At 41.2% G+C, this 14,783-nt stretch overlaps 1 protein-coding gene across 1 annotated transcript in view; it reads right to left on the bottom strand.

Annotated features, from left to right (window-relative positions):
• The window catches only part of LOC116710452 (lysyl oxidase homolog 2A-like), a 25,347-nt gene extending 10,564 nt beyond the window's left edge, over nucleotides 1-14,783 (bottom strand). Inside the window, exons 1-4 of the mRNA XM_032549480.1 lie at nucleotides 14,649-14,783; nucleotides 12,519-12,812; nucleotides 9,403-9,578; nucleotides 858-1,066 (exon numbers count right to left, since the gene is read on the bottom strand). Coding sequence (XP_032405371.1) covers nucleotides 858-1,066; nucleotides 9,403-9,578; nucleotides 12,519-12,780 — 647 coding nt within the window. The 5' untranslated portion in view covers nucleotides 12,781-12,812; nucleotides 14,649-14,783. The remainder of the gene's footprint in view (nucleotides 1-857; nucleotides 1,067-9,402; nucleotides 9,579-12,518; nucleotides 12,813-14,648) is intronic.

Raw genomic sequence — 14,783 nt, 5'->3', positions numbered from 1 at the left:
ACAGCGATGAAGCATAATTTGAAACAAGTGTTTTCATCCACGGAGAAGAATGGCTGCTCAGTGTTTCCATTTAATCTGCTTCTTAAGGTTAAGTATTTTTTTGTGGGGCCCACCGCTGACCTGCCGGGTGGATTTTTCAGACATTCCTGCTGAAGGTCAAAAAGTATTAACACTTGAAGAAACAGGTGGAGCAGACCTGGCAGAATCACTCGCAGCCATCCATTCGGTTGAGCGTGCTTTGGGAAAAAATGTGGAAAAAAATCAGGTGCCGTCTGTGTGTTTGCTCGTTTGCACAAAGCGTTTGAATCTGTTGCCCATGTGAGCAGACAGAGAAAGACACATAAAACCCAACAGAACCAAGGTTTCAGACTGCAGTACACTCAGTTGTTCCCGTCCAGGACTATCATTCATCTGCTCAAACTTCCTCTGACAGGGCCAACAATCTGCAGGGCCAAGCGTGTTTCATCTCGTGAGTGACTAGCGGAGTAAACAAAGCTGATTGTGTAATGTTTCCCAACATCTGTTTAGTTTGGGCTAAACACACCTAAAACTTACAAAACCCAACAGAAAAACAACCCCAAAAAAAGAGTAAGCAACATCCCAGACGTACTATATTTTTAGCATAAAGAGCACGTGTAGGATACAAGTCTGCCCGCAAATGACGGCTTTCGTTGTTTTTTTTTTTAAACGTGTGAATTTAAAAAAAAATCTATTATATATAGTACATCACAGTGTTTACTCATTCCAAAAAACAGTTTTTAACGTAACCCAAAGTAAACCATACAACATGCAAACTTTCATTACAGCAAATTAGCATAATTAAAACTCAGACTCCCTGCCGCAGAGCTGTTACTCACTTGTAGGGTCGGACGTTGAAAGGTTTCTCATCGGGGAAACCGTACATGCCACAGACGACTCTGCTGTTCATCTCGGTCCACTCCTCGTTGCAGATCTGTCTCCATTTGCCTCCGTCTTTCACCTCAACGAAGCCCTCGGTGATGGGGATCCGTTTCCTGTGGGAGTACGTGGCTCTGATCCTCACCTCCTCCACCTGCACCGTCATGCCCTGACCAGCGAAGCAAAGGCTGTCATTAGACAACATGCAACCCAAAGCAAGGTTTGACTTTGGTTATGATGCAAAGTAACAGATAACATAAGAGTTTTATGTTATGTTTTCTATACGAGCAGTGCGGCACCCCCTTTTTGATTACAATTATTACTGCAAATTCAATGATTATCGACGAATTTGTGCTTAATTTTTGGTAAATCTGACCAAAAATATTTAGCTTTGGAATTATTTTGCTTCCCTGCGCAATCACCGTGACTTTTCCATCCTCCTTGTCTTCGAAGCCGGGCCAGCACGAAGAAATGCAATGCAAAAATGGCCAAATTTGTTGTAAAATATTAACAAGCAACAAAGATGACACTGAATGGACATATGCTACCCAGGAATAAAAAACATACTGCATCACGACAGACTTTGAAGCAGAATTTCCAACACTTTTGTATTTATCATCATTTTGCACTGTAATGACACCTTATTCACTAGAATGACATGTAAGATTTTTTAATATATTTATATGGTTTATGGCTTTTATTGTATATTTTTTCTAAATGTTATAGTACAGAAATTAATAAAACTATTATTTGAATGGTTCCTGCTGCATTTGTTAAGCTAAAGAAAAATCCGATAAAATATTATCATACAATTTAGGGCATTTTAATTAGAAGTCCACATTATTAAGGTTATTAATTGCAATCTTAAGGTTGGATAATTAGCTAAATATGAACTTATCGTAAGCAAGCCACCATGTTGATGTCCATCGACGTTGTACGATCAACATTTTGTGGCGAGAATTCGTCTCAAAAGCAAAATGTTGGTTTTTATTTCGGGATATGGCATGACAGTAATTACACGGATCACCGCATCCAGCGGACTGAATTCATGTAATTTCACCCCCTCATCTTCTCACATGAAGCCTGTCCGGCGGTCAGCCACATTCCTCTGACCTGCTGTGCAAAACGTGCAGCTCCACGTTACATCGAGCCCCGTGGCATCCAACCTTCCCTGAGACTATCCAGCCCCAGAGTGTTTGCTTATAAACGTGGTTATGTAACTACAAAAGGGAACATAATCACAAATAAACTGCCATCTCTTAAAATGGCTGCAACGTGTTATTTAAATGATGTAGGTGGTTTCTCCGGTGTACAACCAGCATAGCCGAAACGGTGTCCACTTCATATATTATAAATACAACACAGCCTCTGACTATTACTCAGAAATGTGAAACCATCTTGGGAAGAAAGACAGAGCTTACTGCAGGAGGAACTCCAGTGAAAGGCTCTGATTGCACATGTGCTGCACATTAAACCGCTTCATGCTAGAAATGTGATTATTTCACGGGAAGCAAGAGACATGTTCAGTTTTAGAGTCTCTTTAAGGTAGTAAAGTCTTCCTCTGCCTAAAGGTTATACAAAGCCAGCTGCTCACATTGTCAGGAAGTGGTTATCCAAACAATCAGTGTTACGTTTCCTGACTTCCCCTAAATCAAGTGGGAATAGTCACCTTTAACCTCTAGACCTTTATGGGATAACAGCTAAAACTTCCACCATGAGACAAATTTTGCCATTTGCTCCTGACTGAGTGTGAAGGTCTACCATAGGTGCAAAAAAAAAAAAACCAACTCCAAAGAAAGAGATGTTTTGCGATATATAACTGCTGATTGCAGTACTTTTGCAACATCCAGTTCAGTTTAGCTAAAAGAGAAGAATCCGGCACGTTTCCCAGAATATTAAACATCTGCCCACAGAGTGGTTTCCTGCGGATGGCGTCAGCATCGGGGAATGTTCGAGGCTGCAGGGTCTCTGAACACTCATGACTGCAGAGAGCGGGAGGAGCCTCCGGAGCTTCGGGAGCGACCCCGGTCCTCCCACTGACCGCAGTGGTTGGAGGGGGTAAAGACTACTCCTTCATGAAGGGATTGTCGGTAGTCTGGGCATGACAGAGTGTTTTCCGTCTGTGGGAGGGACGGTTGAGATACGTGATCAGGATCAGGCACCAGTGTTCTAAATTGAATCTGTTTTATTCTATCATCCTTATTTTAACTTCAAAACAACCACTAATTGAATTCAGATTGGAGAGGTAATTCCAAAAAGCATAACACAGACTAAAAATGCAACAAAAAGAAATGTTCTGAAATTAAAAGAACTGAAAGCAACATGCCGGGCAGGTGTGAGGCCAGGTATGAAACGGGGTACTGGGATGGATCTGAGTAGTGTTGTGTTTGGCTCAGAGTGAGGAAACTGGCTGTCTGAATGTGTGAGACTGAAGAGCAGTGGACAGATATGCACAGCTGGGATCAGTCCAGGCGCCCGCTAGCCTCCCGAACCCTGACCACCAAGCATAAACTCAGCATTATACGTCTGGCTGCACCCCAGCTGTATGGGCCAGACCGTTTTTAACTCTGCTCAGCCGCCGGGTGCAGCACAAAGAGACACCTTGAGCTGGACACACTTACGAAAGATATTTGCGTAATGATACATAAAGGGAATATTTTTATATTCACATTTCTATTAGAAAAATTGGACCAGTTCAATGGCAGTTTTTGTAACCGGGGATTTGGGTTTCTGCCCAGGGTGGAATGATCAAGCAGTTACCCCACCCAAAAGGATGTGAATTTAAAAGAGTCTGGAGTGGATTTAACCAAATGTCGTTCACGGTTTTCAGGAATTAGACTGATATTACTGTGATTGAAAAAAACAAACAAAACATAATTAAACATATTCTTTCAAACACACGACAAGAACTGTGAAATCTTTCCTGTGTTTGAAAAATGATTTCATGCTGCCTTTTTGGTATTAGAACCACCTTATATGAGACAAGTGTAAAAATGCTTAAAATATAATAATGCTTAATATATTATATTGATCAAACCTGGAGTCATTAATCTACAGTCATTTCAGTACACTTCCACATAGTTTGAAATTTGTGAAATCTCTCAAAAAAAGAGCTTAAATTAAAGTGTTGAAATCAGTCAATCATCCATCTGTGAGGATCAATTATCTGATCAGCATTTTTAGTTCTTAATGTTTCTGATAAGTTATTACTCGGGTCTAAGCACAGTAGTGAACTGAGGCCACCAGTGAGAGCACGCTGTTGTGTTAATAACAACAGTCATTTTTCTCATTTTTGACAAAAACAGGTGTGAGCAAAACCGTTTCAATACTTTTAGTGGGTTATGTAAACAATAGCTTAATGCAGCACAAACATGCAACTCATAGTACATCTAGTTTCATATCAGCTCACTGTAAAATTTCACAAACATTTTTTCATGCTTGCCAACTCTCACTGTACCTCAGTGACTGCTACAGCCTTCATATCTAAGTATTGCTAAAAATAATTTCCTAGTCCATGTTTGTCTGCGGTGACTGAGGGCAGAGAAGAAAGCAGATCAGCCTCTGAAGTGTGCTCTGGGAATTGCTAAATGAAGAGCAGACTTGTTTTTCCGACCGGGTCTCCCTCAGAACGGAGGTGTGTGAACATGAGGCTGCGGTCTAGCCAGTGTCTGACTAATGCTTCCACTACTGTGCCTTTCTTCCAGTATAATCAGCCTCCCAGGCCTTCTCCAGCACGTTCAGCAACATGTGAGTAAAATGCCCACCCATTCAGCTGCCGTCCAGCCCACATCGCAAAGCTCTGGCAAGGCTGAACGCTGATCACGCTTCGGTTTAGATGACAAGCCAGAAACCTCCGAAATGACTTTCACATCTGCCCCACCCCGATCTGCCAAACGTACGTGGCTGCTAACTGATAGGCTTCGCATCTGGAAAGTCCATCAGGGCGTCCTGCTTCCATCTTGGCAGTAAAATTAAAAAGAAAAGTCATTTTGGCTTGGAATTACCAAACTGCAACACAAAATTGGATAAATTTGTCAAACGTGGAGCTAAGGAGTTTAGTTAAAGTCAGTAAAATCTCACTTTCACAAGTAGATGCATCTCATTTGCTTTCAATACACAATCAGAGGAGTGGTTCCTGTGTATAATATGCAGCACATAGTTTCACATGCAGTAACAGGACAGACATAAAATGTTCTCTCCCAAACCCAACTATAAAACTTTCTCGTATAATATTTTCTTATGCTACAATGTGAAACCTCTTACCGTTGCAATGCGAATACACAACTCATAGTGTGTATTCGCACACTATGAGGAAACTGGCTGTTCTTTATCGCCAAAAGAACAGTTACATTAGTGTGGTTCTAGTTGTGCAACATGAATGTTTTAGCTTTGAATCACATCTGCAGCTTGCTAGAAATACATCGCATTTACAGAGGGAGCATCATGTGAAGACACTGAATCATAAAACTCAAAAGTCCTCAGCTTGGCTAGTCTAAGACACAAAGGGGAGCTCGGGCCATGAGAGGATCCAGCTGTTGAACATGTGGTAACAGCCTTCCAGCCTGTACTGGAGTCTCCTGACATAAATCTCTCCCCTCCATCAGTCTCTTCCTCAAAAGCTTTTTCAATTCAACGTGCTGAAGGCGAGCTTAACTCCTGCTCAGGTTTCCAGCTGTAATCATGAGAACAGAAGTCCGTGAACAACCTTCGCCCAGTTTTAGTGAATAAAACTGGTGTATTCTCCTATTACAATAACTGTCTTAGATTAGACTGATGAATCCTGGCGTGACTGTTTGGTTCAAGTAAACATGTTCTGGTTGCAGACTGCAGCTGCCTGTGCAGCTCACTTTTAACTCGTCCCTTCAGGAACAAAATGTTCTCTCTCTGCCAACTTTCGCAGTTTTGATTTCTGTCTCTACGGATTTTCTTCTGATAGCTGTTTTTTTCTGTCCTGCTAAAACACAGTAAGGCAATAATAAAAATAACAATGAAAAAGCAAGAAAAGAAAGGCAACAAAAATAGGTGTAAGATTTGCATAAAGTAAGCGACAACGTAGATAAAACCAAGAATAAGACAAATCATTTGCAATTATTCCACACAGAGTGAGGAAGTTGTGGTTCTACGTAGCATGTGTCTCCTTTCTGAATCAAAAAGAATAACTTCCTTATTAAGAGGTGATTGTTGGGTACAGAAAAGTTGAAAGATATTAAATAACACTGAAATTGTGTCAAGTTAAAGAAAAAAAAGTAGGAAAACATATCTGAAGGACTTCTTCACCTGGAATACCTTCTGTGAAACCTTACTGCACTTTTAATCAAAGCGAGGGCACCTTTCCATCGGATTCCTCTTTTTGGCATCCGATGTACAGTATCAGCATGACATAGTGATTACACGCCGAAACCGTGACACGAACGTCTTGGAAAACAAAAAACATCCTCTCAGAATGACTGCTATCAAACTTGTGCTATCAACCCCTAATTATACTAAAATAACACATCCCACTGTGCACGGTGTTTTTCCAACTGGAACATCACAGCGTTGCACAGCTGGTTGGATTATCTCGTCTAAATTAGGGGAAAAATGTTCCTGCTGACAATCAGTTTGACCACCACACCAGTCAAATATGTCATGAATTCCTTACCACTATAAGAAACAAATGATTCGTCATAACAACAACACTGTATTGAGCTGCACAGACTAAATTAAATCTGTGTACTGCCAACAGCTAATACAGCTTAATGTGGAAACAGTGCTGGGTCACAGATGTGGCTTGTAAAGTTGGTTCTGTAGTTCAGGAATGATCGGTCTATTGTTCTTTTAGGGGTGTTGGGTAACCATCGAAGGCTGATGGCATTTAACATTTGTCAGTAATAAATAACTCGAGACTTTGTTCAAACTGAGAGACATAACGTGGACGAAAGGTCTTAAAATTATAAAAACACACAGTGCCTTGCAAAGTATTAAACCCCTTAAAGTCTTCAAATGTCTGCAAACCTCAATGTATTTTAGTGGAATTTTATGTAATGGACAATCTCAAAGTGTTGCTTAATTGTCTAATTATGAATTAGGAGGATATACTACACTTTTGAGGCTCTCTACCGGCTTGTATGTGACATTTGAGTCTCTCCATTGGGTCAATTTCTACCAGTTTCCACTTCTGAAAACTGAAAGTTCTTTTCCATTCTTCTTCAAAAAGTACCTCAACCCAAATCAAACTGGATGGAGAGCATTTGCCAAAATCACCTTTCAAGTCTTGCCATTCTATTTGGATTTTGGCTGGGCCTTTCCAACAGATGAATGTGCTTCGATTTCACTCATGCCATTTGAAGTCACACCCCTGGAACTTTTCCACACGTTGTCACGATACAACACCAAAGTCTAGTGTAGCTTAAAGGGATTTTACCAACACAAAGTTTGTCAAAAAACAAAATCTGAGAGGTGTAACCAGTGCATCTGTGAGCCCCTATCTGTCAGAATCACTTATTGCTGCAGGTACGACTGTGACTCTTTTGAGTTATGTCTCTACCAGTTTTTCATTTAAAGAACAGACCTTCTTTTCAGGTTGACTGGAGCTCAGGTTGGATGGAGAGCAGCAATTTTCAAGTCTTGCCACATATTCCTAATTCGATTAAGGTGTTTTGTATATCCACAAAAAGTTCCATTACAGTCTCACCTGACCAGAACACCTTTTACTGGGTGATTGCTCTGTGACCGTGAAGAATTGCGGAAAACTGCAAACGGGAATTTGTGTGGCTTCATTTCAATAACAGCTTTGTTCTTCCAAATCTTTCATAAAGACCAGATTTGTTTGGTTGCTTCAATGATTAATGCCCCGTTTGCCCAGCCCTGACAGTTTAAGTTGTCGGCCATGTCTCATCGCGGCTTAAATGTCTTCTGCACTATCACTGACCTGTCGGGTGTCTTCCTTGGGTTTCCAGATACTTCTTATTCAGAAAAAGTCTTCAGGAAACCTCTATACAGAGCAGCCAGCATCTATTACACACAAATTGACTTTGGTTGATTTGGATTGTCTTCGTTTGAATTAGGAAAAAAAGCGACAATTTCCTTCCACTTTGCAATTATGAACTATTACCTTGTGTTTGGTCTTTCACACAAAGTTGCAGTAAGATTCATTAAAGTTTGTCCCTGTTCCATGTGGGAGATTTCAAGGGACATGAAAACTTATGCATGCTTTCATCCTTGTGGCACAGACCAACGGTAATGCCCACAGCTGGGAATGTTCACTTTCCAGACTCAACACAGAATGTCAATTCATGCTGTGAATGAACAGGTTGCTGGAACAGGGTTGCTCATTGCTACCATCACTTCAAGCAAACCGAAAAAGGTGTAGGTATACCTTATTCCCTTTCCTCTCCTCTGTAACTTAAAAGACTTTGGTTGGACTGAGGAAATATTTACAGGGCGGGGGAGTGAACTGCACTAACACACCAGAAACCCTAAATATACTGATCACATAGAGAATGAGGAGGTGCTACCATCATGTACAACCTGTAAAAAAGCAGGAATAAACCAAGAGTGTTCAGTAAGTCCACATTACACATTTGAATTTCACCTCTCCTTATTTCCTTCATTCCTAACCCTAACACCGAAGCGGGCAGTGGAAAAACAAACACGGTCTTCAAATTTTCTCTGCTGGTATGTTGTCTTAACGGGACCTTGACGAAAACATATTCACTGTTCTGGCTGCTGTGGGGACTTGTGACACAGCCGCACCTCCACCCTCCATCAAGGACAAACAAACAAAGAAGGCCAAGCGTGAGTTCAGAGAGAAAGCACTGCCTCTCTTTGAAGCTGCCAACGAATGCTGCTTCAGTTTTAAATGGCAGCTTTTTTAGTCACTTGTTTTCGGACAAGCTGAAGGAATGTCTGCATCGCCTCCCTCGGCCTCCCTCCCTCTCTGACTGTCACGTTCACAGGCCCACACTAACTTTCCATCCGGTGCAGAGGGGCTCCCTACAGGCAGACCGGATGGTATTCCTTCTCTCTGACTCATCGCCATGATCTCCCAGCCTGCATAGTGGAGCTCTGGTGTGTCCACTTATAACAGACTCATAATGTGGGATACGGGGAGCATCTTCGGGCTAAAATGATTTGCTGTGTTCTGTGCAAAAATAACAATTTGCATGTTTACCCTTACTGAAATGTGATGTCTGGTGACACTTCAGCAGGTGTCAGTTCAGGTTACACAATATTTTTATTCTTTAAAAGATAAGATCATAAATGCATTGAAATGTTGCAATAAAATCCCAGTGAGGAAAGTTGGACGCATTTGAAAATAAAACTTGACTTTGAGCGATTGGAAGAAGTTTTACTGCGATAAGGTTTTCTTTCATCCAAAGCCTGTCCTCTATCATTTTCCAATGCAGAGAACGTCTGTCCAGGTTACATGTGTGTACTTGAACCAGGCTTAGAGCACTGCTGAGGGGTTAATAATTTATAACACATTTGGTCCTTTTTGTACAGTAGAGGTCTACGTGAACCTACCTCCCCACTGACGGCTTGGTTCCTGATGAACTTGAAGCCCGGAATGCGTTTCTGAGCGCACACCACCCCGACGTCTTCTGAATGTTTGCAGTCAGACTCTCCGAAGCCATTCGACTCGCACTGAGCGAGGCTCTTCTCTGCGCCGGTGCAGTGCACGTTGTCTAGCCAAATACGACCTGGAGCAAGAGAAGGCAAAGGCAGGTTTATTTGTGCAGCAAACCTACACAAGGTATAGTCGAGGCTCTTCAAATGTAAACAAAGAGATGAGGATAACAAGAAATGCAGTAAGAGTAAATTTAGGCATCACTTACATAGCAAGAAATTCTAAAAAGGAACTGATAAAGTCATCTTTGACTTTCATTTGAAAACTGCAATATTTTTAGTCCTGATTTAAAGGAGTCGACACTTTCTTAAAATACCAGGCATTCAGACAGTTGATTTCAAAGCTGAGAAACGTAAAGCCTATAATCCGACAACAGCCACTAGTGTAGTTCTGAAACAAGAGGTAGACAGATCACTGATAACCTGACAAGTCTAGATATCAGAACAACACCAGAAAATTTTGCAACAATGATAAAAATGGTAAATATTGTGACGACAATATCAGGCGTGGTTTGTGCAGATTTTCTTCTTCCCTCTCTCTCTCATGTGTGCTTCCATCACTCTGTGACCTTTAGCATTTTGGCCGAGGTCATACTTGTGCCTGAATTGATCATCTATTTCTCTGAGACTCTGTTCAACTTCGTAGATATCATAACACTTGAACTAAAAGCCGACAATTACTGCACTCTTCAGCAGTTTTCTTTTCTTGGCGCTTCCACTGAGGACACTGAGAAAAGACATGCACTCACGTGCCGCCATGTTTGTTCCCTGACATAACCAGAAAAAGCCAGACTGGTACTTGTCCTCCGCCGCACAGCTGGCAGATCTGAATCAGCCGTGAGGGAAACCACACAGCTGTACTCATGGGAGCGTTCAACGTGCCGCTCATCCTTGCAACGGCCTCAGAGTGTTTCTGAAGAACGTTGCGATCATACCAACACAGTGACTGCATATTACGTGGTCATCCACCCTTTTCCCTGAGCACTTCTGTTTGGAAGAACAACGGAAGAACTTATAGTACAAGTCTTGACTTTAATTGCTACAGGGCGAGATCCAGCAAAGTCTCAATGGACTTTTTAAACAAAAAGTGTCCATGATTAGTGCTGTGGTAAAAACCACAATTTAAATTTTTTTTCAGGGGCTTTAACATGCCACAGAGAGAAGCCAAAGGACTGTTGGAGTCATTCATTTTAATAACGAGCTGTAATTGCAAAAAGGCAGCCAAGAAATACTCAAACTAAACGGGACAGAGGACAGTATTCCTGTGGAGTCTCACTAAAAGTTATAAATAGTGATCTATTAACTTTATTGTTGTAAAAAGTCACTCTAAAAAGGAAGTCCTTATAAGTGTTATATCATTATGTGGTAAATCAAAATCTGTTGTAAATGTCTATCTTCAGTGTAGAAGTACTGGTTATAGAATGCATTACAAATGTATTCACAACCCTCACGTTTTTCACATGTCATGCTACAACTAAAAACCTAAAAGTATTTTCTTGGGCTTCGGGTGATAGACCAACACAGACTAATGGCTGCTTTCGGAAGTCAGCCGATCGCTACGCAGAGTAAACTGTGTAGTTTAATTTGTTATAAATATGGTAGTTCTGAAAAGGCTTAAGAGAACATCTGTGAACAAAGGTTGGGGCAAATGATGCTCAGTCCTCAAGCATTGTGAAGACAGCACAGTGGTCAGGAATAAAGTTGTGAAGAAGTTAAAAGCAGAGTTAGGTTGCAAAACAAAATTCCAGTCTTGGATCGACTATGTTTATCCTGTCATCCAAAAATGGAAAGAGTATGGCCCCGGTCCATACCCACCAAGGTATGCAGTAATAAGTCTCACAGCTCATGGTCAGGGAGAATTTATTTAAAATGGACAACTATTGTTGTGCTAAAAAAAATATGGCTTTTGTGTAAGTACCACATCAAGAAAGCTGTTATTGGCAGAAAGCCAGAAGAACTGCTGTCTGCAGTTTTCTTTAAATCATGCAGAGGACATAGCAAATATGCATCTGAATGCGCTCCGGTCAGACGGGAGCAAAACTGGTCTTTTTCAGCTGAATGCAAACCACTAAGGGAGGCAGAAAACCAACACTGTACATCACATAACATGACAGAATGAAGGAATGCGCAAGGGGTGTGAAAAACAAAAACTGGAGAGAGGGATACAATTTTGATCGCTGAGTGTTTTCAGCAAGATAAAAACACAAACTGGCTACTCTGAATACTTAAGGAACTTTTCTCTTTTATTGTTGGTGGATGATGAAGGATAAACATGATGTAAACTAAGAGTTTCTCATGGCTACCTCTAAATGCCAGAAATTCCATACATAGCATGATATCAGGCTTTTTTTTTCTCCTCACTCGGCCAGAAAAACATTTCTTAAAGTATATGCTGTCTTTCCATCCAGACATTGCAAGTATAAAGATTTACTGCTCGTCAGCCACAATATCTACCGTACATGAATAAATGCATAGACCTGCTTAGGTTCAGAAACGTAGCAACCAAAGTTTCCACAATGACTGCTGTGGAAACCTGATTACTCTGCTTCTGTAGTCCTGACTTAATTTATGACTGGCAGGACCACCAGCATCTATAACATTCACAGATATGGGGATGTCATCAGCGTTCCTAAGGCAACAGAGGAAACTGTATAGGTAGGAAAATAAAAAAATAAAAAAAGCAAAATGGAGGTGAGATTATGTCTGGGTTACGGTGCTTTCAGTCTTTGCCTGCTCTGAACGGACTGATGTGCCCCCGCTCACGTCTGATGAGAAACCCAGCGCCAGAAAGGATTACCACTCAGACACGGAAAACCTGAACCTGCGTTCAGCTCCGTGGAAAACCTGGAGCTGAACGCAGACATCTGCTGCCTGCCTTCGAATGTATGCGGTTGGGCGATAAAGTAATCCCCCCCACACCATCTTAAAGAGCCTGACCCCTATTCTTCTGGTTGACTTTCACTTGATCTTACTGGATTAGGGGACTTTCTGGCAACAGACCCGTTCTTCCTTACCTTCCCCTCTTCCAAACTTGGCAGAGGGAGCCCAGGACACAGCATCCATGAAGCCTAGCTCTCTGCACACCACTTGTGCAGCAGAGATGGAGAAGTCATCATCGCACACTGTCCCCCACTCTCCATTGTAGAAAACTTCCACCCGGCCCTCGTAGTGTTTCCTCTTCTCCCCCCCGAGGCGTAGCTGGATTACTGGCTTGTCTGACTGGGCACTGCTCACCGCTGACATGCACAGCAAAGTCAGTAACAGTTGGTTCATCATTATGGGGATGGCACGTGGAAAAGATGAGTTATCTGGAGGGAGATACAATGGCATATGACTTTTATTATCATCTTTACAAAACTGCTGTCGCCAGCTCTTTCTGAAGGTCCTTTTCGGTTTCCAGACAGTTGAACTGTGGTTTGTGGTACTTTTAGCCTATAATGTCAGGGACTGAGGGCAATCTTTATAAGATCTTGGCTTGGCTATTAAATCAGTTTTCCAAAAGGCATTATTGCACTGCCTCTATGCAGCCATGAGTATAGAATCAAATTTTACCACAGTTCCAGTATTCTGTAACAAGTTTGACTGAACTGAAACACTGTTCCATAACATATATTTTACATTCTGCTGATACATATGAATTCAGAATTAAGCTTTTTCAATTTCAGAGGCAAAAAATCCTTCTAAGCAGAATTTGGAGTGTTTTGGTTAACAATGAGAAGCAGCAGATCTCTGTATCTGTCAGGCAGCTTAATTGGGAGCAAATGTGAGCTCCTGAAGAAAGGGTGCCGCTTGTCTCTTTATCTGCTGATCTGGACCCTGAGGCTGATCTGAACTCTCTGAACTCGAGTTCAGAGAGAAAACTGAAGTCAGTCTTAATATTTCATGAAAAACTCTGAACTTGTCAGCTCTGGAACCAAAAATACCTGGGGGCGTTAAGGTATGAAAAGAGGAAAGTTAGGAGGAGACCTCCTCGTCATTAAACATGGACTGAGGAGGGGGGGAAGCAGCTTTCCGAGTTGACGTCATGGTGAAAGCCCAACAAACTGCAGGCGCTTGTACAAACACCTCCTTGGGTGAAAGGTCAATAAATTGTCAAACTGTGTGGGGCGTCACTTGGGAGTCAAAGTAAAATATGTGGTTGATCTCCCTTAAACATCAGTACAGGCAGGAAAAGCAACTTTAATGCTTAGTAGTGAACATTTTGTGACTTGATATAGACAGACAGTCTTTCCATTTTTAGACAATGTGTCGGATAGAGCTGCTTTATATGTTCAAAGTATGAAATATTGTATATATCTGATCTCTGCTAATCCTCTCCGTAATCTTATAATTTGCTCCCAAATAGCCTGTCAGATAAAAAGAGTTCTTTCATTGTGAGTTTTAACAAAAACACCCCAAATTCTGCTTAGATTTATTTACTTTTATTATGTTTTTACTGTAGCTGTGATAATTTTCTGCAGCTGTGATGTGTTGTTAGCCAATATAAAAAGAATTATTTCAGTTCTTCACATGACGGCTGGATTTATGCTTAGAATAAAATACACACAGGTCATTTGAGTGAATTGTTGACTAATTCAGTGACTTCTGAAAGCAGATGGCTGGACAAGATTTTATTTAGGTGTAACAGAGTAATGGGGGAGGAATAATGACACATCCTACACTTCCAATGTTTTTATTAGTAGAAATAGATTAAAAATCATGTATTCTGTTTTTTCTCCTCATAATAAGGCATCACTTTATGCTGGTCTGTCAGCGATTAAACCAATTAAACACATTAACGTTTGTGACAAAATGTGACAAGGTTAAGAGCGTGAATAGTTTAGCAAAACACTGCAAGTAGCATAAAAGCAAAAAAATCACATGTAATAGTGTAGATGCCTAACATGGCTAAAAGTGTGATGCTAATGTAGCCTTGTTTTATTTATTAGTTCATTTTCTAATTTTGAAGTCTAAATGAGCACAAAACGTAAAGAATGTAAAAGTAACATTATAATAACATAAAGCAGACTTTTGTAACGTTTAAATTGCAAAAAGGGAGGGTAATCACGAAAATGTTCTCAAATTACAAACGGATATCAGGCATTAATCCCCGAGTGCGGGTTTTGCACAGTTGGAAGAATGTAAAAAGTGGAAAAAAAACTTACTGTGAAGATACAGAAGAACCAGCAGACCGAACCCTCCAGAACCCTGACTGAGTGGCTTCCAACCGGTGATAGAGGATGGAGTGAGAAACTGTGGCTCTTTGTCCCATAAGTACTTTCCAGGCTGCTTTATCTGGA

The sequence above is a fragment of the Xiphophorus hellerii genome, chromosome 20 (assembly GCF_003331165.1).
Source record: "Xiphophorus hellerii strain 12219 chromosome 20, Xiphophorus_hellerii-4.1, whole genome shotgun sequence".
NCBI lineage: Eukaryota > Metazoa > Chordata > Actinopteri > Cyprinodontiformes > Poeciliidae > Xiphophorus > Xiphophorus hellerii.
This window is presented reverse-complemented; position numbering and strand designations above follow the sequence as displayed.